Here is a 24,562-nt window from a genome sequence, read left to right as displayed (position 1 = left end):
GCTGAGTCATGTCTCTCAATCTCGGCAACTTTAAGACATGGACTTGGGTAAAATTGATTTGCTTAACCATTGCAAAGAAGGTTGGAAAAAAAAAATCAGGTCCAGTCACATGATACCTAAATTTATGACTGTAATGGCTTACAACTATCATTCTGAGCAAAACTACCTGTACACAAGACTTGTTAGCCTTTAAAAGTTTTATTTATTAGCTACTACCCAATATAGTATATTTAATATATCTTTTTTTTAGAAAACGACCACCAGCAGTTTTACAGGGATATTGATCACTAGGCTGCAATGGGCCAAAGGCTTGGCTTAGATCATGAAAGGCGTGACACTGGTGAGGGTGACATCACCCAAAACAGACAGCTTGGTGATCTGCTGCAGCTCTTTAATACGGTGCTTGTACTGCATGAGATGAGCGTCATCAACAGCTACCTTCAGTTGATCTGCTTCACAGAGAATCTGAATCTGTAAAAAGGACAGGTGTAAACATTCCTAAAAAGTCATAAGTAAGAATTACAGAAACACCATGAATTCACGCAACCTGAGTCTTGCTTTTTTTGCACTGGGCACTATGGACTTTGCAGAGCTACCGTTTTGTGCTTGACATGCTTACATTTTAAAAAGCACCACAAATATTGTTTGAAACCAGAAAATGTGGTGGGAAAAGTGCCCCTTCCCAGCCTCAAGCGCCTCAAAAGAGAGCCATGCTAAATTCAGCACCGCAGGTTTTTGACCGAGTGGTTTGTTTTTTTTTAAATACACTTCTTTGGATAGCACGCATATTTTTAAGCACAACCTTCACCACAAAAACCTATGGAACTCAATTCAACTGAAGTGGCACAATGTTCTATTGCATTCTACTCTCATTTTAAGTTTAGTCTTTTATCACTTTCTGGTAATCTTCAAAGAACCTTTACGATTGCCTCTACGTTGGAGTACACTGGGAATGACAATGCTCTGCTTCCTATGCAGAAAAATGAGGATGTCAGAGGGCATCCTTCTGGGGACCGAGAGACACTTCCTACTCATTACTTGAGGTCATCTGAATTGCAACCCTCATATCAGAACCAGTTCTCCATCCTGCTTTAGGTGCTATGCAGAAACAAGGCAGCAGGATTGGATGCATTCAGAGGGCTCACTTAAAATGGTTAGCAATTGAGCCATTTTCTGTCTAATAAATTGAATCATATACTAATCAAATAATTTAGACTTGTACAATATCCTACTGCATAGATAGACACCAAAATTAACAGTAAAGCTCAGTATATTATTCAAATGCAACCACTAGGTATTTTTCCTGCTTGTGTTGAATGAACATAATACAAGCAACCCGTCTTCCTCAACCTAAAGCCCCTCCAGGGGTACTACAACTCCCAACTCCTAAAATTCCCACACAGTTTGGGTGTTGCTGGGGATTCTGACACAGGTGCTCTCAAACGTGAACACAAGAAACAGAATTATAGAAATGGAATCAGGTAAATTAAACTGTCCATGCAATGTTCAAATAAATAACTTCCAGGCAATCAAGTTAATTCTTAGCTATCAAAAGAACACCTGATGCAAAAGCGTTTACCTTAAAAGGTTTGCCAGCCTCAAAAGGAAACCTGGGTGCCGTCCGGTCTTCCGTGCCCCAGGCATTGTGAATCTTGCTGTTGCATACAATCACCTTCCTGTTGCTCTCGTTGAAGCGAGGATTAAAGTGAAAAGCAATGTCATCGCCTTTCTTGAAATCTAGTTGAAATCTGCGAGAAATGAGGACACAAACTTTTATCCCAATGTTCTATGCAATGCAAATGACCAGCTGTCCAAAAGGCGTATAAATCCTTCCATTCCCCACCATCCAGTCAGAACTGAAGAAGCTTCTTGGATGAGAAGCGAAACAGCTTCAAAGAAAAATCAGAAAGTAGTTGCCACTTGAAAGAAAGGGGAAAAAAACTACTTCTGGGACAACCATGACCTGGATGACTGAGAATGTTCTACAGGAAGCTTATAAAACAAAGCTTTTCTATGTATTCATCAAATTAATTATTAACTTGAAAACTTGGATCAGCGGTGTGGCGCCCCCGGTTGCCAATGTGCCTATGGGCATCATCAGGCTATTTTACTTTACTATTAAAACTTTAAATGAGAACTTCATGAGCTGTAAAGCAAAGCCTTCCTCTCACATATAAATTTTATTTCTAATCATACCTTTATATCCATTTTGGTTCACACGCATTCTTAGATAGTTAAAGTCACAGAGGTTTAATAAAAAGAGAAGCTAAAGAAGGGAGTGAGGTAGGTGGGGGTTATAGAAATAATAGTCAATTATAAAGTCTCCTATTTATCTTCTGAGTGTTTGAAGCAAATGAGAGTTTTCTGGATAGATGGACCCAATCCCAGACTAAGTACTAGAGGACAGCCACTGCTCAGAGGTATCCTTAAATTAAAGAGGATGTTACAGGCTGGCACCGTGCTTTGCACCCTACCAGCATGGCATTTCAAATAACAGCAACAATAATAAAGAAGGTGAGGTGGGATGGGGTACCAGGAAGGCCCAAGGGAGACATCTTCAGGCATTACATAAGCTTCACCAGCTCTAGCCATAGCAAATACCTCTAATGTCTTTTGGACCACTGACCTAACTTGGCGTTGAGTGACATGCCAGGAGTATGCTTGGAGTTAAGACAAAGAAGTGGGTGTTGCAAGACAAGGACTAACTTTCATTTAATTTCAATTTTAATTAAATTACCCATTTAATCCAGAGCTGCAAACTGGATTTGGGGGAAGGGGGGAATACCTCCAGCATTCTTTCTGCAGCTTCCAGAACCATCCAAATTGATCGACTCAAAATGTTCCCCTCTCCAATTGTTAAATTTATATCCCGCTTTTTATCTTGGAACTCAAGGAGATCTCCCTTCCTTTTTGTCCCACAATAGCAAGCCTGTGAAGGATTGTTCCTAATCCTTGCCCAACACCTTACCCATTATGTCCCACTGGCTACTCTTTTGGAGAATGGTCTTAGTACATGTAATAAACGGTAGGGTTTCATCATCTTATAATTCACACACAAATCCTAATGCATCCTTGATTTAATTTGGTCCTCCTAAACCCCCCCAAAGTAATGTATGCCAAAGGGCAGTCCATCCTGCAATAAACCCAACTGTCCTGCAAGAAACTGGATCGCTATCACCCACCACTCCATCACCCCTGCCTTCTTACCTGTTCGGCCTTGGATTCACGGTCCCAGTCACAGTTATTAACAAGCGAGGCACAAGTCCTGAAGAAAGGGGTAGCTCAAAAGGGACTTTCTGAAGACAAAAACAGATTACATCAAATCAGACCAAACCAATTAACAAAATTGAAGAGCACACGGTCCAACAAGGTCTAACGCTGTAGCCTGCCTTGACTTTTGGTTTTCTATTTATTACAAATATAATCTCTTCTCATCACTAACCCCTTTTTTGTAAAGTTATTTCTGAACTCTTTTTCCTTCTGCCCCCCTCTTGGTCTCAGATAAAGGTTTTCTCCAAGTTATTCTGCCTCTAGTTTATATCTCTGTTCTGTGGTCTTGATTCCCAGGAGGGAGGGAGGGCATTCCAGAAGAGCAAGAGAAGGCAAAGTTTAGTTTATGTAGGAGATGACCAGATGGAGTCCGACGACAGGATCAAATGTATCATCAGTCTGGAGTCCCTAATGCCTTCAAAAGAGACCTAAGTCCAGTCCCCCCATTGAAGTCTGTTGACTCTTATCTGGTGCCAGTTCACCTTGACCATTAGTACATAGATCCAATTTTTAGAAGCAACTTAGAACTGAGGAGAAATTTCCTGACAGTGAGAACAATTAATCAGTGGAACAGCTTGCCTCCAGAAGTTGTGAATGCCCCAACACTGGAAGTCTTTAAGAAGATGTTGGATAGCCATCTGTCTGAAACGGTATAGGGTTTCCTGCCTAGGCAGGGGGTTGGACTAGAAGACCTCCAAGGTCCCTTCCAACTCTACTATTGGATTGTATTGGATTGTATTTATGTATAGGTTGCATGGAATAAACTCACTGTGCCTTTGAACACTATCTTGCCTCCTGGTTTCTTGCCCCTGACAGTTTATGTGGGAAGAAAAAATTGAGGCATCTTCTCCCTAGGCATTCTCAAGGTGTACGTTTAACGGTGCAAGTTGCTTTGCTGAGCAAAATTTCTGTCTATGGGTGAGGAACAACAAAGGAAACTGCTCAGAAGACCCTCAGCATGTCTTTCTTGGTTTTTGGAGCCTGACAATCCTATCATGTTCCCTTCTATGTGTTGGGCTTGAGTGTCATTAAATGCATTTAAAATAAATCTTCACTGATGTTCCATCTGCGTCTAATTGACTAGACTTTGGGATAGCAGTGAAATCCTCTGAAGTCTACTGCCAGTTTGGTGAGTCTGCTACTGAGCGTGCGCTTTGTGCGTGCCATATGCGTGCCTGAGGAGCGCCTGCACAGCGCTAAAAAGGAACATTTTGAAGCCTTCCGAGTCTGCAAGGATAAGAAGAACAGCGAGGGGGTGGGAATCTACTGTGCCACGCGATTTAGATTAGCTAGAAAGCAGGAAATCCAGTGATTCTAGCTAATATAAATCGTGTGTCACACTGATCGTCGGAAATACTGGTTCGCCTAAGCCAGTAGCATTTCACCCCTGCTTTGGGGACCTTCAGTTTGGAGCCAAAAGGTCTTGTTCTTGGTGAAGCCACCAAACATTTAGTGTTTCATTTTGGTTTTACCAATAAGAGTTGATGTTCCTTTGTTTAAAAAAGAGAAAATGTTTAATCAAGAACTGAAAAACAAATGCAGATACCCCCTTGCCATGCACAAATCAGAAACACAAACATATTTTTCTCACCAGTGGACCAGAAAATCCTCCAGGTCCACCCTGTGGTGCAGCTGGTTGTGCTCCTCTGTCACTTGGGGGCTGCCCAGGAGCAGGATACATTCCTGAGGACCCTGGTGGAACCATTCCTGGTGTGTTTGAAAATGCGCCGGGCCCTGGTGGGCCTCCAAAGTATGCTCCAGGTGCTGCTATTCCTCCTGGGCATGTGCCTGGTGCTCCGGGATATGTGCCTGGGGCACCAGGAAAAGCTCCTGGTGCGCTGGGAAGTGCTCCTGGTGCTCCGGGATATGCTCCTGGTGCTCCGGGATATGCGCCTGGTGCTCCGGGATATGCGCCTGGTGCTCCGGGATATGCGCCTGGTGCACCGGGAAAAGCTCCTTGTGCGCCGGGAAGTGCTCCTGGTGCTCCGGGATATGCGCCTGGTGCTCCAGGAAATGCTCCTGGTGCTCCGGGATAACCTGAGAAGCCACCAGGCTGATTCCCCCAAGGATTCGTTTGCATATTTGGATTAGGATTGTTGGCCCCTGACAGGGCATCTGATAGCTGTGAGGAAAATAAGGAATTTGTTACTCTTTTTCCCAGCCAGTAGCAATATCTTTGCTGAATTTCTGACATTTTTGGCTTTCCCAGAAATGGCATGATCCATGACAACTTATTAATACCCCTTCTTTCAATGACAATAGAGTGAGGGTCCAGAAGACAAACTGAAAAGTGGGGCATACATTTAATAATAATTAAAAACAAAAGGAAAAGTAAATGTGGCATTAAAAAGCACCATTTTCTTCAGACTTACCGAAAATCCGTCAGACATCTTCCTGAAACAAGAAAGACAACAGGCCAATTAGCAGAGCTCAGGATTTTTTAAAGGGACTCCAGGATCCAACCCAGACTCAGTGTAAAACAGAGAAAAATGTGAAACTGACAATATATTTGGGTGCCTTTTGTAGAATGGAAAAACTAAGGCAATACAATCAATGTAACCAATGACTAACTTGCTAGAAAAGAATGTGTGGCTTTGTGTTGTACCTTGTACATTTCTTACTCTGTTTTGGCCATTTAAGCACAGGCTGATGATGAGATGAAAAACTCAAATCTTGTACATGGTCTCAGTAAAGGTATTGCCTGACTATTGATTTTTGGATTATTTTTCATGGATCACAGAATATAGTTATGATATTATTATTATTATTTCCATCTTATTATATAGACTCTATATTATAGAGGGAAGAAAAGGGATAAGTAACAACAAGCCTGTGATGTCAGTAGAGGGTGCTCCAGGACTTCAAACAAATAAAATCAAAACTCTGAAAACCATTCAAAAATGTTCCGAATTGCATAAGCTACGTAATCATATCTATAAATCAAATTTATATTCTTGCATGAGATTTCAAAAGTTTCTGAACATTTTTGATTCCAGATTTTTTTAAAAAATAATGTGATGTGCGGCTTGTCGGAAGGGGCATTCACAAGGATGTAGAGAATTGTGAAATGATTTTAACTATCTGAAAAGGTTCGTATGTCATGCAGTAAGATTTTAATTTTGATTGATTTATATCCCGCTTTACATTTTTAAAAATAATTCTAGGTGGCACATATAACCCTTCCTCCTCCAATTTTTCCTCTGAGGTGGATTTTGCTGTAATAGATTGACTGGCCCAAAGTCACCCAGCCAAGTTTTCATGCCTAAAGTGGGACTAGAACTCAGTCTCCTGGTTTCTAGCCTAGTGCCTTAACCACTAGACCAAAGTGGCTCTTACATGGCCCACCAGAGTTTCCAGTGGAGGCAATTTCAATTAGATGAGCCCAATGTACAAAATACATTAGGACCAGTGGTGGATTTCAAACTTTTTTAGAACCACTTCTGTAGGTGTGGCCTGCTTTGTGGGTGTGGCTTGCCGGCCATGTTATCGGGTGGGAGTGGCTTGCCGGCCATATGACCAGGTGGGAGTGGCTTGGCAGTCATGTGACTGGGTGGGCGTGGCCAACTTGTAAAATGTGGTGAAACTCACTTAACAACACTCTTGCTTAGCAACTAAAATGTTGGTTCAGAAACTCTGGCATTTGAAGAATGCAAGTCTTAAAGCTGTCAAATTACAAGACCCTTGCACCCCTAACCATTTAGGGGAAAAACCCCTCAGGGGTGTTCAAACTTGACAGCTTTAAGACTTGTGGACTTCAACTCCCAGAATTCCTCCTCTCGCTCTTCATCTTGATGATGTGCGGACGGGCGGAGAGAGGGAGCTGGAACTGGTTCTAAACGGCACTGTAGATTTGTGGAACTTCTTCTATAGAAGTGGTTAGAACTGGCAGGCACCCACCCCTGATTAGGACACATATTTAAAAAGCACAATTTGGCAGAGGATTTTTTTTATATTCCTCCTTTTTGTATGTGTGTGGTGGGTGTGGGAGGTAACTATAATAAGCCTTGAGGAGCAAAAACTACAGTAAGTTCCCCTTTTACAGATAGACTAGGCTGGACCTCTGATCAAATTTTAATGCAGAAAAAGGAAGATTTTCAAGTGTCTTTGCTTGCTCTGAATTTCTTCAGAGTGAAACTGAGAATCCTCCGCCCCAAATGAATGGCATCAGACTGAGGAAAGCCAAAGGATAAATGAAGGAAAAGTAGAATGGGGGAGGTTTTGAGGTGGACTTTAAAAAAATAATAAAACAGATTTCTGAAGAAGTCTGATTCCAAAAGCAGCCCAATGTCAAAACTTTGCATTGAGCAATCCAAATGAATTGCCAATACTGTTTGCTTTTTACAAGCACGGTGTTGACTCATCTTGCAATGAACAATGAAAACTGTCCTAAAACATTTTGCTTTCTATAACAGAAACAGAATTGTTTGTGGGAGAGATCAAACCATCGGCTGGTGTCTGATGCCCGTGTGTATACAAACCTCAGATACCGCAGAAAGCTTCAAAAGCACACGTGCACATAAGCAAACTTTGTGTTTTCAGGGAATTTGCTATAGAAGCCTCTTTAGAAAATACTCTGACATTGTTTGTGTTGTGTTGAGTAAATGCAAATATGAGTCATGAGTTCTCACACCAAGAGTTTCGATTCAAAAATTCCTCTCTATTACAAGGAAGCAGTTTTATCAATCACATAATATAAATTGTATCACTGTTATAAATCTTGTCCTGAATTAATTCAAGAAGGCATACAAACGGGCTGAAGCTCAGTCATCCTGGGGAAGATAAAAACAAAGACGCTAACAGCACCTTAACAACAAAAACATTCTTACTGGAATGTTCTATGACTTCTCTGGATTCAGTTATGCCTGTAAACACCTCCTCTAATGCACATCAGATTCCGGTTATTTTGGGAGGAAGGGAGGGAGGGAGGAAGGAAGGGTCTGTGTAAAGCAATGCATCAATACCAAGCACAGGTAATCCTCGATTTATGACCTCAATTCAGCTCAACATTTCTGTTGCTGAGACATCTGTTAAGTGAATTTTATCCCATTTTACGACCTTCCTTGCCACAGTTATTAAGTGAATCACTGCAGTTGCTAAGTTAGTAACACTGTTGTTAAGTGAAACAGGTTTCTCCATTGACTTTGCTTGTCAGAAAGTCAGAAAAGGTGATCACATGACCCCAGGACACTGCAATCATCGCAAATATGAGTCAGTTGCCAAGCATCTGAATTTTGATCATGTTACCATGGGGATGCTGCAATGATTGTTATCCTTCTGCTATAGGAAATTATTTCATAACAAACAACCTCACACTTAACAATAGCCAATAACTCAAAAATGCCTTGTTGTGTGGCATAATCTCTCTTGCTGCCTTGGGCACAGTTCTTACAAACAACTCCAGAAGAGGTACTAGTCCAAATGATTCTAATTAGAACAAGAATGGAAAATGTGTTTCACAATGTCCTTTATGGCCAGCCAAAAAATGGTTCTTGTCATTTATTTTTAAAAAAATGTTTTGCAGCTTGAAAGCAATGCTTCTCACCATAAAGACCCACGCAATTTATTGTTTGCATGTTTGCCTCCAGCAAAAGCCACTGCACACTTTTAAACATGTTCCCAGTTGCACAGAGCCAAAAGGCTAACACCCCACAAATCTGCTTGTTGTCCTTCTACCCATTTAATGCTGCTTTTTCAAATGCTACTTTGCCTGAGCATTAACACTTGGAGAATGAGGTAATGGCCAGACAGTAAAGGGATGAGAACTTATATTTGCTGACAAAAATATCTGAAATGTAAAAATGATGATTGTGCAAAAGTACTATAAATTGAAACAGAGGACATTACAAGAAGTTCCAGGCCAAAATGTAAAGGTGTAGGAAATTTCTGAACATAATATAGCTGTACCCCATGCTATCATGGTCATAACAAAGAGCCGCTTGCTATCTATCCAGACTACTCCATGACAAACCACTAAAAATTGATGAAGGATGATAAGGAGATACTAATTCAGCGCTACCTATAAAAAGAGAGTTGGAGGGGACAAAAGTATGAAGTCCTGTTTTATATTCCACAAGACATCTCATAGACCAGGGCTGTCAAACTCCAGCCTGCAGACTGGATGCGTCATGAGCTGGCCAGGCCCACACCCGGTTTAGTGAAGGGGGGAAAATTCCCAATACCCAATTCCCATGACAACGTGAGTTTGACACCCCTGTCATTGACTAATCCAATGCCCCATTGTCATTTGGCCAATGAAAAAGAGGATTTAATTGGTATGGAAGGACTAAATGAGTGAGTGAATTTTAAAATCTACCAGTAATCTCCCAGTATTGTTGGTTGCTGTTCACAGACTTTGTTCACACACCCTCACAGGAAATCTTTCTCCGAGTCCATCCCTACCATGATCTATTCCTTAACAGAATCTAATTTGCAGAGCCCAATGGCCAAAACCTCTTTATTCCCTGTGGCATTCTAGCATTTAGTGAAACCAAGATTTATTGTGGTATCTGGATTTTATTGGTCGCTTGTAAATCTGCTGAGTTTTTTTGCACATTCCTTTAAGCTGGATGCCAAGAGGAAGGGAAAGAAGCAAAAATCTTTCAGTTATGTGCTGATTAGATTATGTCCTTTCAAAAAATGCTAGTGTTTATTTTGGTCCCACAGGACATCTATGCTGAGACTGAAGTCCCGTCTATGTACCACAAGGTTTACAAAACAATTTTTGTTCCAATGTGTTTTTCTATTTTATTTCATTGCTGCAAATTTTGATTCTCAATCGGTCTCCAACTAGGATCATACATCACACATTGACTTAACTTTCGGTATGGAAACACCTGGCTGATTCATACACCTCCTTAAACAAAAACCAAAAAAAATCATAATATGGTTTAATGCAATGTGTGAAACCGGCCTTTCTATTTGTTCCTCTCCTCATTTAGAAAAACTTCCCAACTGGCACATTCCATTCAAGTTAGGCTCACACGTCCCCATCAAATGGTCAAAAATTCTAGGAGTTGCAATCCTAACTAATCTGAAGGATGACAACTGTTTAGGAAGATTGCTCGAGATGGGATAAAAGCAAAATATTAAATGCCAATATCATTTAGCATTCGGAACATCTTTCCTTTCCTTTTTCTATTCCCTTTTTCAACTATTTCCTATTCTTTATTATCTTTATTTTCTCTTATGCTTTTCATTGTGTTAAAAATCATTTAATAAAATTTAGCATATATATATATACCCTGGTTGTAGCATTCTTGTGGGTTGGGTTGGTTTAAAAATTAGGTAACAAGAAAAGGACTAGAGCAGTGATGGCTAACCTTTTTGCTGCCAAGTGCCCAGCAAAACCCCAAAATGCAATGCAAGCACACCCCGTCCATGCGCCCTGCCCCCTGCATGCACCCCGCCCTGTGCATGCACGTGCATCCCTTGTGCATGCGCCCTGCCCCCCCCCGCAACCCGTTTTGGCTTGCAGGTTGATGCAAGAGGCCTTCCAGGCCCAAAACGGGGCACAGGGGGAGCATGCACATGCACGAACCCCCAAAATGCAATGTGAGCACCCCCAGCACATGCCCCCTGCATATACGCAGCAGAGACCCAAAGCCCAGGTGGAGGCTCACACACATGCGCAGTGGAGCTGGGGCAACGGCTGGCCTGCCCACAGAGAGGGCTCTGCTGCCACTTGTGGCACGCGTGCCATAAATTTGCCATCAGGGGACTAGAGCCTTCAACAAACAGCCTAAATCACAAGCAAACAGGAGTCACTGATATTCAAGGTGTCTCTCTCAGACAACTGATTGATGATTGACTAACCTTAGAAGTAAGCACATCAGTAGTTCTATAAAAAACTATGAAAGGTTAGCCATTTCTTTGTCTGTCTCAAAATGTGGCACTGAAGTGCTTCAAATAGCCTCAATGAATCCCGGTCATTTAATCCCTCTTCTGATTTGAGAATTGAGAGAATCCTACTGTTTCTGGGCAAATGTCAGTGACAGAAGAAATAAAAATGTTTAAATTGCGAGGCGGCAGCTACGTATCAAGCATTCCAAGCAACTTAGCCAAATCAATTACGATAGAGGTTCCTTGTCCTCAAACATGTTCTAAACCAGTTCAACAGGTTTAGATGCCTCTATCCCAGGGTTCCAGTGTAAAATCAAACAGGTTGAAGATCTTGAAAAATGAACATTGTGGGATTCGGTTCCATTGACATGTATTATCAGCCTGCCTCAATCGAGAGGATTTAATTTGCCTCACAAATTGCTCTTTAAGGACAAGATTGCACAAAGCGGCCTTCAGGGTCGTCAGCAGGGAGGACCGAGGTGGCAAGCTATTACTGCATTTAATGAAGCCCTTTTTATGCTCATTGTGACATAAATTAAAAAGGGTGGATTTTCGATTGTTTTGACCCCCCCCCCCATTGTTTTCTCAGCCTTTGACAGAGCAATGATGGTCTCAAGAAATTGAAGGCTGGGAAAACAATGGGGGTTTCGCCTCAAAATAATGAAAATAAGCCCACTCCTTTCAAGAAAAAGAATGCGATAGGTTTACTGTTATTTTATTATCCAAATATTCATTTATAGTAACTTTTAAATACTTCATTAAGGCTCGACCCATACCCCACTTAAACTACTTCTGAGTCCCCTTTCTGCAAATCATGCCATCAACTGAAAAATGATAACTTAAAACAGGGGCTCCAACCTTGGCAACTTTAAGCCTGGTGGACCTCAACTCCCTGAATTCTGGGAGTTACCATACAATACAATAGTAGAGTTGGAATGGACCTTGGAGGTCTTGTCCAACCCCCTGCCTAGGCAGGAAACCCTATACCGTTTCAGACAAATGGCTATCCAACATCTTCTTAAAGACTTCCAGTGTTGGGGCATTCACAACTTCTGGAGGCAAGCTGTTCCACTGATTAATTGTTCTAACTGTCAGGAAATTTCTCCTCAGTTCTAAGTTGCTTCTCTCCTTGATTAGTTTCCACCCATTGCTTCTTGTTCTACCCTCAGGTGCCTTGGAGAATAGTTTGACTCCCTCTTCTTTGTGGCAACCCCTGAGATATTGGGACACTGCTATCATGTCTCCCCTAGTTGAAGTCCGCTAGGCTTAAAGTTGCCAAGGTTGGAGAACCCTGCCTTACAGCACCTGTAATTCATCAATTGGTTATATCAATGCCAATCTTTGGCAGATGGGGATTTTTGAAATCTACCATGTTACATATTCAGTGGCAACACATTTAATCTGATTAAACCAAGACACGAAACGGTCGTCCGATCCGACGTCATCCTTAGACCAGTCAGCCATTATCTCAATCAAATCCCCTTCCTAGTGGTTCTAGCTGCACATAATCACACTAACTAGCATTTTAGAATTTCCATGTTCTCCCCCATTTGCTCCGATATCTGGCACACTTCCTTGCATTGCTAGCTCCTTTTTCATTGGACAACCAATTAAGCAGTAGCTTACAATGTGGACACTGTATACAATGTCCGCAGGCGTGTTCTCCACTGCTAGATCTCCACATTGAGTTTTATGATGGAAAATCTTGCTTTCTCCTATCTCCTCAGCTGCTTATACAACACAACTGACTGTAACATTAGTTACCGTATTTTTCGGACTATAAGACGCACTGGTGTATAATACAATATAATAGCAGAGTTGGAAGGGACCTTGGAGGTCTTCTAGTCCAACCCCCTGCCTAGGCAGGAAACCCTATACCAGTGATGGTGAACCTATGGCACGTGTGCCACAAGTGGCACACGGAGCCATTTGTCAGGGCACGCGAGGCGCTGCCCTGTCAGCTGGCCAGCGCGCATGCGCACACTGGCCAGCTGAGTTCACCTTTTTAAAAGCTATTTTTCACCTTCCCCAGGCTCCAGAGGCTTTATAGGAGCCTGGGGAGGGCGAAAAGAGCCTCCCCCGCCCCCGCCCCCCCAGAGGCTTCAGGGACCATCCGGAGGCTTCCCTGAAGCCTTCGGAACGCTTAAAACCACCCTCCGAGCAACCCGGAGTCACTTCCGGTTTGCTCGGAGGGTGGTTTTAAGCGCTCCGAACGCTTCAGGGAAGCCTCCGGACGGTCCCTGAAGCCTCTGGAGGTCCTCTGGGAGGGCGGGGGAGGCTATTTTCGTACTCCCCAGGCTCCTATAAAGCCTCTGGAGTCTGGGGAGGGTGAAAAAAGCATGTAAAAATGGGGGGTTGTGCGTTGTGCGTGCATGCGCACTGGGGGGATCGCACGTTGCATTGTGGGTGTGGCACGCCCGCACACGACCCCCCTGCGCTCCCCCCACTTGTGGCACACGAGCCAAAAAAGGTTCGCCATCGCTGCCCTATACCATTCCAGACAAATGGCTATCCAACATCTTCTTAAAGACTTCCAGTGTTGGGGCATTCACAACTTCTGGAGGCAAGCTGTTCCACTGATTAATTGTTCTCACTGTCAGGAAATTTCTCCTCAGTTCTAAGTTGCTTCTCTCCTTGATTAGTTTCCACCCATTGCTTCTTGTTCTACCCTCAGGTGCCTTGGAGAATAGTTTGACTCCCTCTTCTTTGTGGCAACCCCTGAGATATTGGAGAACTGCTATCATGTCTCGCCTAGTCCTTCTTTTCTAAGACGCACCAAGATTCCGAAGAGGTAAGTAAGAAAAAAACGTTTTTGTCTTCCCTCAGCCCCCAGGAACTCTCTGTAGGCTTCAGCAGGACTGGGGGAAGGCAAAAGTGCCCCCATTTTTGTGAAAAACAGGCTGCAAATGGCTGCAGAGTGCTGCTGGGGGCTGAGGGAAGGCAAAAACGCCTCCATTTTTACGAAAAATGGCACATTTTTCACAAAAATGGGATATGGGGGCAGGGCTTTAGGAGGCAAAAAATGGCTATATTCAGTGTATAAGATGCACCATTTCCATACTCTTTTTTGGGGGCTACGTCGTAGATTCCAAAAAATACGCTAATCCTATGCGTAGCTGAATTTATTCTGAGCTAAATCTAATTCTGATTCAGTTGGCTGACTCTTTCGTGGTGTTGCTGTATCACCCTCACCCTCCTCCTACTGACCAGGGTAAGTGTGTCATAGGAGAACGGCGATCAAGTAGCACATGGCGGTATTTGCCATGGGACATAATACCTGACCGTGAGCAAAAGTCCTTTCCTTTCCAATGAGGCCCAGCCCGGCCATGGAAACAGAAGCAATAAAGGAGAATACCTGTAGCTCAGGATTGAAATGAGGGGTCCTTGATGCTTTCTGAGCTCGGTTGTTTAGTTGCAGACATTTCATTACTCAACATCATTAGTACTGGTGAAGTTATCTAGTTTAGGTAAAGAAACTAGGTATTAAATTAATACCACTTTATAATGCCTTGGTAAGGCCACACTTGGAATACTGCAATCAGTTTTTGGTCGCCACGATGTAAAAAAGATGTGGAGACTCTAGAAAGAGTGCAGAGAAGAGCAACAAAGATGATTAGGGGACTGGAGACTAAAACATATGAAAAACGGTTGCAGGAACTGGGTATGTTTAGCTTAAGAGAAAGAAGGACTAAGGGAGACATGATAGCAGTGTTCCAATATCTCAGGGTTTGCCACAAAGAAGAGGGAGTCAACCTGTTCTCCAAAGCACAGACAGAACAAGAGGCAATGGATGGAAACTAATAAAAGAGAGAACCAACATAGAAATGTGAACTTTTCTGACAGTCAGATCAATACGTGAAGCCTCTAGGCTCCCTTTGTCATTTGATTTCTGCCCAGTAGGTAGAGATTGAAACTATTCCCTGTTGTTTCTGCCTGATGATGGCAACTTGCAAATTCTGCATCTAAGCCTTTCCCTGGCCTGACGTTATACACAGGTGGCTGCTTTCAGGAAATTGATAAGTGCAGGAATTTTGTAAGTTACCGCATGCTATTTACACAAATACTGTAACACTGCAATGGAACATGATGTCAAGATGTTATTTATTTATTTATTTATTTATTTATTTATTTTATTTAGTTTGCCAAACATGTACAAGGTAGCAGGTATAAGTATGAACATGGACATGAACAAAGAAAATGAGTACAAATAAATGGGGACAGTAGGACAGGGACGGTAGGCACGCTGGTGCGCTTATGCACGCCCCCTTTACGGACCCCTTAGGAATAGGGTGAGGTCCACGGTAGACAGTTTAAGGTTGAAGCTGTGGGGGTTAGAGGATGTAACAACGGAGTCAGGTAGAGCATTCCAGGCTTTGGTACAGATTAGAAATCAGGAAGAAATCCTTGACAGAAATTCTACCTATTTGAGTAGCATAGGTTACGATATGGCAGATTTCCCCCCTTTTCACCGGAGTTTTTCAAACATCCTGGATAGTCATCTATTAGGGATAGGAAAGTAAACCCTGCAGCATGAAGGGGGTTGGATTGGATGACCTCTGAGGTCCTTTCCAATTGTAGGATTCTGTGACTATTCAATCACCCTCGCTATCAAGGTACTGAAAAGAAGGATCGCCTTGAATGGGTGAGGACTAGGATGTTTAAAGGTCTGACTTAGAATAGAATAGAATAACAGAGTTGGAAGGGACCTTGAAGGTCTTCTAGTCCAACCCCCTGCTCAGGCAGGAAACCCTACACCACTTCTCCCATATGAAGCCTGCCTAATGTGTGAAGGTCCTGTGAAGATCCCTGCATTTGGCTGGGGTGAGGGATGGGGTCTCTTTAATGGCAGGCTGTGCTGGGTTTAGCTACAAACAGTTTGCCTCCCTCAGTAAAGTTTGCCACAACCTTAATCAGTCAGCTATGTACTGTTGGTGGTGCCAAGAATTCTGAATTCTTACCATGATTATTGTTGATCATTAACATGTACAGGTAGTCCTCGAACTTACGGCCACAAGTGAACCGAATGTTTCTGTTGCTAAGCAAGACATTTGCTAAGGGAGTTTTGCCTCATTTTACAACCTTGCCACCCTTACAAAGAGAATCCCGGCAGCTGTTAAGTCAATAACATGGTTGTTAAACGAATCTGGCTTCCCTATTGATTTTACTTGCCAGAAGGTCACAAAAGGGGATCACATGATCCTGGGGACGATCCTGAGTCAGTTGCCAAGGGTCTGGATTTGGGTCATGGCGACCATGGGGATGCTGCAGCGGTCGTAAGGGTGGAAAACGGCCCGAAGTCGCTTTTTTCCAGGACCGTTGTAACTACCGTCACTAAACGAACTGTTGTAGATCGAGGACTACCTGTCTTCATGCGTATGTATTATCTCAAGGGAGAAGCTCCCGAGTCACGCGCTCGATCCTTCGAGGGGCTTCTCCTTCCCGGCCCGCCCCGGCTGGCGGCTCTATGGAGGCTCCAGTTGGGAAATCCACCCTCTCACCCAAATTGCTGCTTTGGGCGGGGCGGGAAAGAAGAGAAGTCCGGCCAACTTTTCCACTCGGCTTCCCGGAAGGCTGGACGACCGCCTCCCATCTGGATACAGGCAGGTTTTCCCTCCTAGCGGTTTTCTCCACAAATGCGGGCTCCGCTTTTTTTTTTTCCGCCGAAAGAAAATGTTGCAGGGCGAAGCGCAACTCCTTCCTTCCTTCCTTCCAACTGCGCAATTGCGAAGGAAGAAGGTTCTCCCACCCACTCACCCCGCCTGCCCAAAGTTGCCCCGTCCTGGGCTTCCCGCCGCGACTTACCGGTCTGATCGTGCTGGAGACGCCTGGGGCTGACTCGTCGGAGCGGCAGAGAACGACTCAAGCTGGGCGGGACGTCGGAGCAGCTCAAATACGCGTGGGCCCGTCCCCGGACCGCCCCGTCCTTTCCGCTCCAGCGGCAGCCTGACTTGCCACGGCCGGCTCCCCCGCTCCCTTGCCAGCGACACTCCCCGAGCGGTTGTGCCTTCGCCTCATTCAAGGTCTTGGGAGTAACATACATTCCCATCACACCCATTTCACGGAGGTGCCTAATGCGCTCTGAGCTTGGTGGGTTTCTTGCAGACGTTTCGTTACCAGTGTAGGTAACATCATCAGTGCCTCGGGTCCCGAAAGAAAGGCCTGGGAGGAAGCTGCCAAGTTCAGAGAGCACCTGGGACAGTTCAACCCTAAGCTACAAATATTCTATCAGTACCACTTGGCAGAGTTGTGAAGATAAATTGGGCTTGGGAGTTGTGTTTGTGTGGGAGAGCCACACAACCATATCTGATGGATCTCCCAGAAAAGAGATACTTGGGTAGTGTCTTGAGATACGGATGCCATTCCTAATCAATGCAGGTTCTTCCTCTATCCCTAAAGTTATGAAATTTGGAGATCGAATAAGACTCAGAGGGGAAGGTAAAGGCTCAGACCTCCTTTCTGATTGGTCCTAATGACCTCATGGAGAAGTACTGACCATTTGCAGTCCTGCAAACAGAAGGAGCATCTTCCATGATGGCACTGGGGATAGCTTGTCTCTCCAAGACATTAGCAGGGGATTTTTATTGGCCTGCAAATGGACTTTCTAGAAAAGCTTCCCTCTTTACTTTAAGAATCAGGTGATCAAATATTAGGCTGGTTTTGTCAAAAAGAAAAAAAAAACCTCTTAAACAGTTGTTAGGAAAGCAGGAATCTAACAAATGTGGTTTCACCCAGATATTCCTATTCAATAGGGCCGAAGCGGTCCAGTTGATTAAGTCCTTGTCATTCTGTGTTTACACAAGACACTACCCATTTTTTAAAATCACAGTTTATAAAAGTGTATCAGAGTTTAAGATTGCACAACACACTGATATTTTTAAACACAAAGTAATCAGATTAGGCAATCACAGCCTTATTGTCATGAAAGCCAGGGTGGAGAATAGTTACAAAGATGTCAACCACAAAGCACTTTCAAAACTCAACAGTTTTTTTTATCTCTCCCCCTTCCTCCCTCCCTCTCTCTCTCTCTCTCTCTCTCTCTCTCTCTGTTACGTACTGTCAGTTTCAGTTTTTCATAAAGCATGTGGGAAGTGGAAACCCAGAAAACAACATTTTTTTAGCTGTAGAATAGTTTTATTCATTGATTCCTACACCTAGATTGAAAGAGTTTTACCCCATGTCTTTCAACCTTGGCAACTTCTTTTTTTTAATAAAGTTTTTTATTTTTTCCTTTCAAATACATTCACAAATATACATTCTTATAAGTACTATTAACGTTTATCTACATACAATACAATACAATAGCGGAGTTGGAAGGGACCTTGGAGGTCTTCTAGTCAAACCCCCTGCCTAGGCAGGAAACCCTATACAGTTTCAGACAGATGGCTATCCAACATCTTCTCAAAGACTTCCAGTGTTGGGGCATTCACAACTTCTGGAGGCAAGCTGTTCCACTGATTAATTGTTCTAACTGTCAGGAAGTTTCTCCTCAGTTCTAAGTTGCTTCTCTCCTTGATTAGTTTCCACCCATTGCTTCTTGTTCTACCCTCAGGTGCCTTGGAAAATAGTTTGAGTCCCTCTTCTTTGTGGCAACCCCTGAGATATTGGAACACTGCTATCATGTCTCCCCTAGTCCTTCTTTCTCTTAAGCTGAACATACCCAGTTCCTGCAACCGTTCTTCATATGTTTTAGTCTCCAGTCCCCTAATCATCTTTGTTGCTCTTCTCTGCACTCTTTCTAGAGTCTCCACATCTTTTTTACATCGTGGCGACCAGAACTGAATGCAGTATTCCAAGTGTGGCCTCACCAAGGCATTATAAAGTGGCATCAACACTTCACGTGATCTTGATTCTATCCCTCTGTTGATGCAGCCTAGGACTGTGTTGGCTTTTTTGGCAGCTGCTGCACACTGCTGGCTCATATTTAAATGGTTGTCCACTAGGACTCCAAGATCCCTTTCACAGTTACTACTGTTGAGCACGGTACCACCTATACTGTACCTGTGCATTCCGTTTTTGTTGCCTAAATGTAGAACCTTACTCTTTTCACCATTGAATTTCATTTTATTAGATAGTGCCCAATGTTCAAGTTTGTCAAGATCCTTCTGTATCTTTAGCCTATCTTCTGAAGTGTTGGCTATTCCTGCCAGGTGTCATCTGCAAATTTGATGAGTTCCCCATTTATTCCCTCATCCAAATCATTGATGAAGATGTTGAAGAGTACTGGGCCCAAAACAGAGCCTTGGGGTACTCCACTGCATACTTCCCTCCATGTAGATGCAGTTCCATTGAGGACTACCCGTTGAGTGCGGTTGGTCAGCCAGTTACGAATCCATCTGGTGGTGGTGCTGTCTAACCACATTCTTCTACTTTATCTAGTAGTAGGTTATGGTCTACCTTATCAAAAGCCTTACTGAAGTCCAAGTAAACTATATCAACGGCATTCCTCTGGTCCACTAATTTTGTCAAATTCTTGAGTTGTTTTCCCCTTGAGGATTCTCATCCATGGAATTTTTCCCAAGCTCTCTTTAAGTTTATTGAAATTAGCTCTCTTAAAGTCCAAAACTCTAGTTTCACTTTGTTCTACTACTTGTGTTTGCATAATATTGAATTCCAATATTGCATGGTCACTTGCCCCCAGGGTTCCTGTGGCTTCAACACTTTCTATCATTTCTTCTCTGTTAGTGAGAATTAAGTCCAGTATGGCTGATCCCCTTGTTCCCTTCTCTACTTTTTGGGAAACAAAGTTGTCTGCTAGATTTGTTAGGAACCTGTTGGATCTTCCACTTGGTGCAGAGTTTGTTTCCCAGTTGATGTCAGGGTAGTTAAAATCCCCCACTACTATTGTGGTGTGCTTCCTACATACCTTAGTTAGCTGACCAGCAAAAAGTTCATCTACTTCATCTACTTGGTTGGGTGGCCTGTAGTATAGACCTATGGCAATGTCATTTCCCCCCCAACCTTTAATATTGACCCAAATGCATTCAATATAGTTCTCATCATTGTTGTGCTCTATTTCTGTAGAGAGGTAATTATTTCTTATACGTATATGGTGCAACTCCACCTTCTCTTTTATTTGGTCTATTTCTTTTAAATAATTTAAATCCTTCTAGCTGTATGTTCCATTTGTCGGTTTCATCCCACCAAGTTTCTGTAATGACAACAATATCGTATCTGCCCTCTTTTACTTGAATTTCTAATTCGCCCTGTTTATTCCTCATACTCTGTGCATTGGTGTATAGACATTTGAGTCCATTTTGATTGACCCTGTGTTTACTGTCTACATAACCTGTGTTATGCCTGACTGCCCCTATTTTCTTGCCACTTGTATGATTCATGCACATGGTATGGCACTCACTATTAAGTGCTTGGTTTTGCTTGACAGCGGGAGTGATAATCTTACCTGCACAAACATCTGTGTTACATGCACTGATAACCCTATGAATTTTAGATTGCTGGGGACAGAAATGTTCTGTATCAATTAATTATCTGTCCCCGCTGTTCAGTTTAAATGTTTATCCAGAAAATCTGTTAATTTAATGCCAAGTAACTCAGTCCCTTTCTTGGATGGGTTCAAACCATCTCTTTTGTACAGTTTTTCATTGGACCAGCTGCAGGCATCATGACTAATAAAACCAAAGCCTTCCCTTTTACACCACTCCTTTAGCCACACATTAAACTCTGCTACACACTGGCCCTTTTCTTTTTGTTCCTTATATACTTGTAAAACATCTGAAAAGATAAGCCTACAACCTACACTACTAAGTTCATACCCCAAGCTCTGGAAATCATTCTTCACATAAAGTACATTTTTTTGGGACAGATCATTTGTGCCAAGGTGTATAATAGCATCAACATCACAGTCCTTACTTGCATTCTTGACTATCTTAAGAATACGCCTCTTGTCTCTGCTGGCAGTAGCATCTGGCAGACACCTGACTTCTTTTAAAACCTCCATATCCTTTCCTAAATTTACATCCCTTATGATTGAATCACCAACCAAAAGGTGACTTCTCTTTTTGCATACCTTGCTCTTCTTGTGTGACTGATGTGTGATACCTGGTTCCCCATTTCGCCTTTCCGAAGTAAGTTCTTCATTTTGGACCACGATCCCCTGCTTATTTGAGTCATCATTATCACAACTACCTTGACCTGTCTCTTTAGTGTCTCCTTTAGGGTCAGCAAGGGCACTATATCTGTTATGCTGGGTCACAGCAAAAGCTTTGTGTTTATGGTTCACAGCTCTCACCCTGCCAGATCCCACGGTTGTCCAGACTGTTCTTCTCCTGCAGGATCTTTGCGGTAGGGGCGGCTGATAGCGTGGCATCTCCGTAGAGTGGAATGGCCGAATTGGACACCTAATTTCTCCTTGCAGAGCACAGATTAGAGATTAGAGGTAATCTGTCTATGTAGACTAGTAATTTGTTTACAAAGGGGACAGTATTCAAATTTGAAAAGAGTACTGCAAAAGACAGGTGCAAGACAGCTATTACATTGAACTAAACTAGTCATTTTGAAATAAATAAAATCACAATTTCAAGCGCACTAATCCAGAATGTATTATTACTATTTTGGTTTATAGACATATGATTTGCGTGCCGTTAGGCGTGCAGGCCACTACCTACTCCTCTTTGTCTTTCTGCTTCCCCCCTTCCAGCCAGCAGCTCCAATCACCAACCACAGGAAGGTTCAAATGAAATGGAGTTAAAGGCGACTATCTACTCCTCTTTTTCCTCTATTAACTATCTCTATTAACTATCTATTAACTATTAACATTTATCACTATCTTCTTACAAATATAGAAAACACAGTTGGGGTCATATTTTCCCACCCGGTACTTCCATCTTATTTTGCAACAACCCTGCTCCTTCCGTCTTCTCAACCTCCCTTCTCTGCCTTCTTCTTTCCTCCTCTCCTTCCTCTTTTCTTCTTCCCCTCTCTTTCCCCCACTCCTCCTCTCTTCTTCTCCTTCTTTCCCTCCCTCCTACTCTTACTTCCCCTCCCTTGCTTCCTCTGCTTTGCCCTTTCTTCCTTTCCCTCCTCATCTTCCCTCCTTTCTGTTGGATTCTCGGGGTGGCATTTCAGTGATCCCAACTTTATATTTACATACAAATAATTTTCTCTGTAACATTTTGTTTCCCAACAATAAATCCACTCGTACCATTTTTTTTAACTTGTATACTTGCATTTTAATACTTTTCTATAACCTTGGCAACTTCTAGTGTGGCCTTCAGCTCATAGAATTCTCTTCAACAGCCATGCTGGTTGGAATTCTGGGGACTGAAGTCTACACACTTGGAAATTGCCACTGTTGGGAAACTCAGAACGGTTGCTGGAATTGGGTGTGTCTAGTTTAATGAAAAGAAGGACTAGGGGAGACATGATAGCAGTGTTCCAATATCTCAGGGGTTGCCACAAAGAAGAGGGAGTCAAACTATTCTCCAAAGCACCTGAGGGTAGGACAAGAAGCAATGGGTGGAAACTAATCAAGGAGAGAAGCAACCTAGAACTAAGGAGAAATTCCCTGACAGTTGGAACAATTAATCAGTGGAACAGCTTGCCTCCAGAAGTTGTGAATGCCCCAACACTGGAAGTCTTTAAGAAGATGTTGGATAGCCATTCGTCTGAAACGGGGTAGGGCAGGGCTATCAAACTCCCAGCCTGTGGGCCAGATGTGCCACACACTGGCCATGCCTGATTTAGGGAGAAAATGTCCCAATACATCACATGATGCCACTGTGACGATGTGAGTGTGACACTCCGAATGTGAAGTTTCCTGCCTTAGCAGGGGTTAGACTAGAAGGCCCCTTCCAACTCTGTTATTTTGTTATTCTGTCAATACATCTCTCTTATACGAAATTAAGCTCCTACATTGCATAAGACATGACTTAATGAACCATGGTATATTAAATATAAACCACAATTGGCTGTTGACACAACAAAAGGAACTATGTTCCATTTTTTGCATTAGTGAACCAGGCCACAGCTGCAAAAATGTCTCCCCAGACTTCCTTCCCATGTAGCAGTATGAACCAAAAGCAAGCATAACCCTTATCAATCATAGCCAATGTGTGGCAGCCACAGGGAAGCATGCTCTCCCAGTTATAAACCCAAAGTTCTGGCTATTGCAATTAGATTGACCGTCTGTCTTGTGAAAAACAAGTGGAAGGGTGGGTCTATTGCTATGGAGACCTGCATAAGAATTATTCATCACTTGTTTTCTATTCCTATGATGTTGCCACAGTAGCAAGAAAGGGAGATCTGGAATGAACTTTATTTGGGGGAATCACATAGCTGTCATTTCTTTCATGTATGCATACTGATTGTTTTTGAGCAAAGAATGAACTGGGAGTCAGTAAACCCATTTCTGCTTTAAGATGCATAATTTCTTCATTCAAAACCACCTTTCCATTCAGGGCTGCTCATAGTTATTTAAAATGTGTGCTTGTTTATTAATATGCCCGGATACAAAAATTCAGGATTACTTACTTTTCAGCAGGCGTATAGTGGGCAAGGCTGGGGTATATGCTTCTTCTTCTCATTTTACCTATTGAGCTTCAGTTCTCATCTTGTCATAAGTTTTTAGTCCTGGCTTAAGTCAGACAGCTCTTTCTGACACAAGAGCTGCTCAGTGGCATTCAATGGGGTGGAAGGTAGCAAACTTGGGATGTAAGCCCTCCTCCCCCCTTTTCTACAAGCATCAGAATCACATGGATGGTCCAAAGGGCAGCAACTAGCCAGAAGAGCTTATTGTTGGTGCAATCTGCTCATGTGAGTATCCTATCTGTTGGAATCACGTGGCTACAAGTCATAGACCACAACTCCAGAAAGAATTGATGACACAACTTATTTTGCAAAAACAGCTATGAGTCACACTTTCAAGCAATCAAAATTCCTTTCCCAGTCTCAAAACACATAATATGTATTCCTCCAGGAATCTATCCAGCAGCTCGGTAAAAAGAGATTGGCATTATTACAGCATCTCCTTTTTGCAGACAAGACCAACCCTGGAATCTTGTGTCCAGTTTTGGTTGCTACAATATAAAAAAAAAGATGTTGAAACTGTGTTGAAAGAGTACAGAGAAGAGCAACGAAGAAGAGTAGGGGGCTGAAGGCTGAAACACTTGAAGAACAGTTGCAGGAACTGGGTATATCTAGTCTAACAAAGAGAAGGACCAGGGGTGACATGATAGCAGTGTTCCAATATCTCAGGGGCTGCCACAAAAAAAGAGGGAGTCAACCTGTTCTCCAAAGCACAGACAGAACAAGAGGCAATGGATGGAAACTAATAAAAGAGAGAACCAACATAGAAATGTGAACTTTTCTGACAGTCAGATCAATTAATTACGATACAGCTTGCCTTCAGAAGTTGTGGGTGCTCTTATCACAGGAGGTTTTCAAGAAGAGATTGGACAACTATTTGCCTGAAATGGTATAGACTAAGTCTCCTGCTTGA

The 24,562-nt window shown here is 42.9% G+C and overlaps 1 protein-coding gene across 2 annotated transcripts; it reads right to left on the bottom strand.

Annotated features, from left to right (window-relative positions):
• Positions 1–179: 179 nt before the first annotated feature.
• On the bottom strand, positions 180–23,755 carry LGALS3 (galectin 3). Of its 2 annotated transcripts, none has more exons than XM_081933910.1 (6): positions 23,596–23,755; positions 5,643–5,664; positions 4,862–5,392; positions 3,208–3,296; positions 1,580–1,748; positions 180–471 (listed from the first exon to the last, which is right to left on the bottom strand). In XM_081933910.1, exons 1-6 carry the CDS (start codon positions 23,646–23,648, stop codon positions 316–318), a joined length of 1,020 nt encoding a protein of 339 aa, XP_081790036.1. In that variant the 5' UTR covers positions 23,649–23,755; the 3' UTR covers positions 180–315. The 2 variants fall into 2 exon arrangements, with proteins under 2 accessions (XP_081790036.1, XP_081790037.1); XM_081933911.1 differs by lacking the exon at positions 23,596–23,755 and adding an exon at positions 16,912–17,044.
• Between the last annotated feature and the right edge of the window lie 807 nt (positions 23,756–24,562).

The sequence above is a fragment of the Natrix helvetica genome (assembly GCF_964273705.1).
Source record: "Natrix helvetica genome assembly, chromosome: 1".
Classification (NCBI taxonomy): domain Eukaryota; kingdom Metazoa; phylum Chordata; class Lepidosauria; order Squamata; family Natricidae; genus Natrix; species Natrix helvetica.
This window is presented reverse-complemented; position numbering and strand designations above follow the sequence as displayed.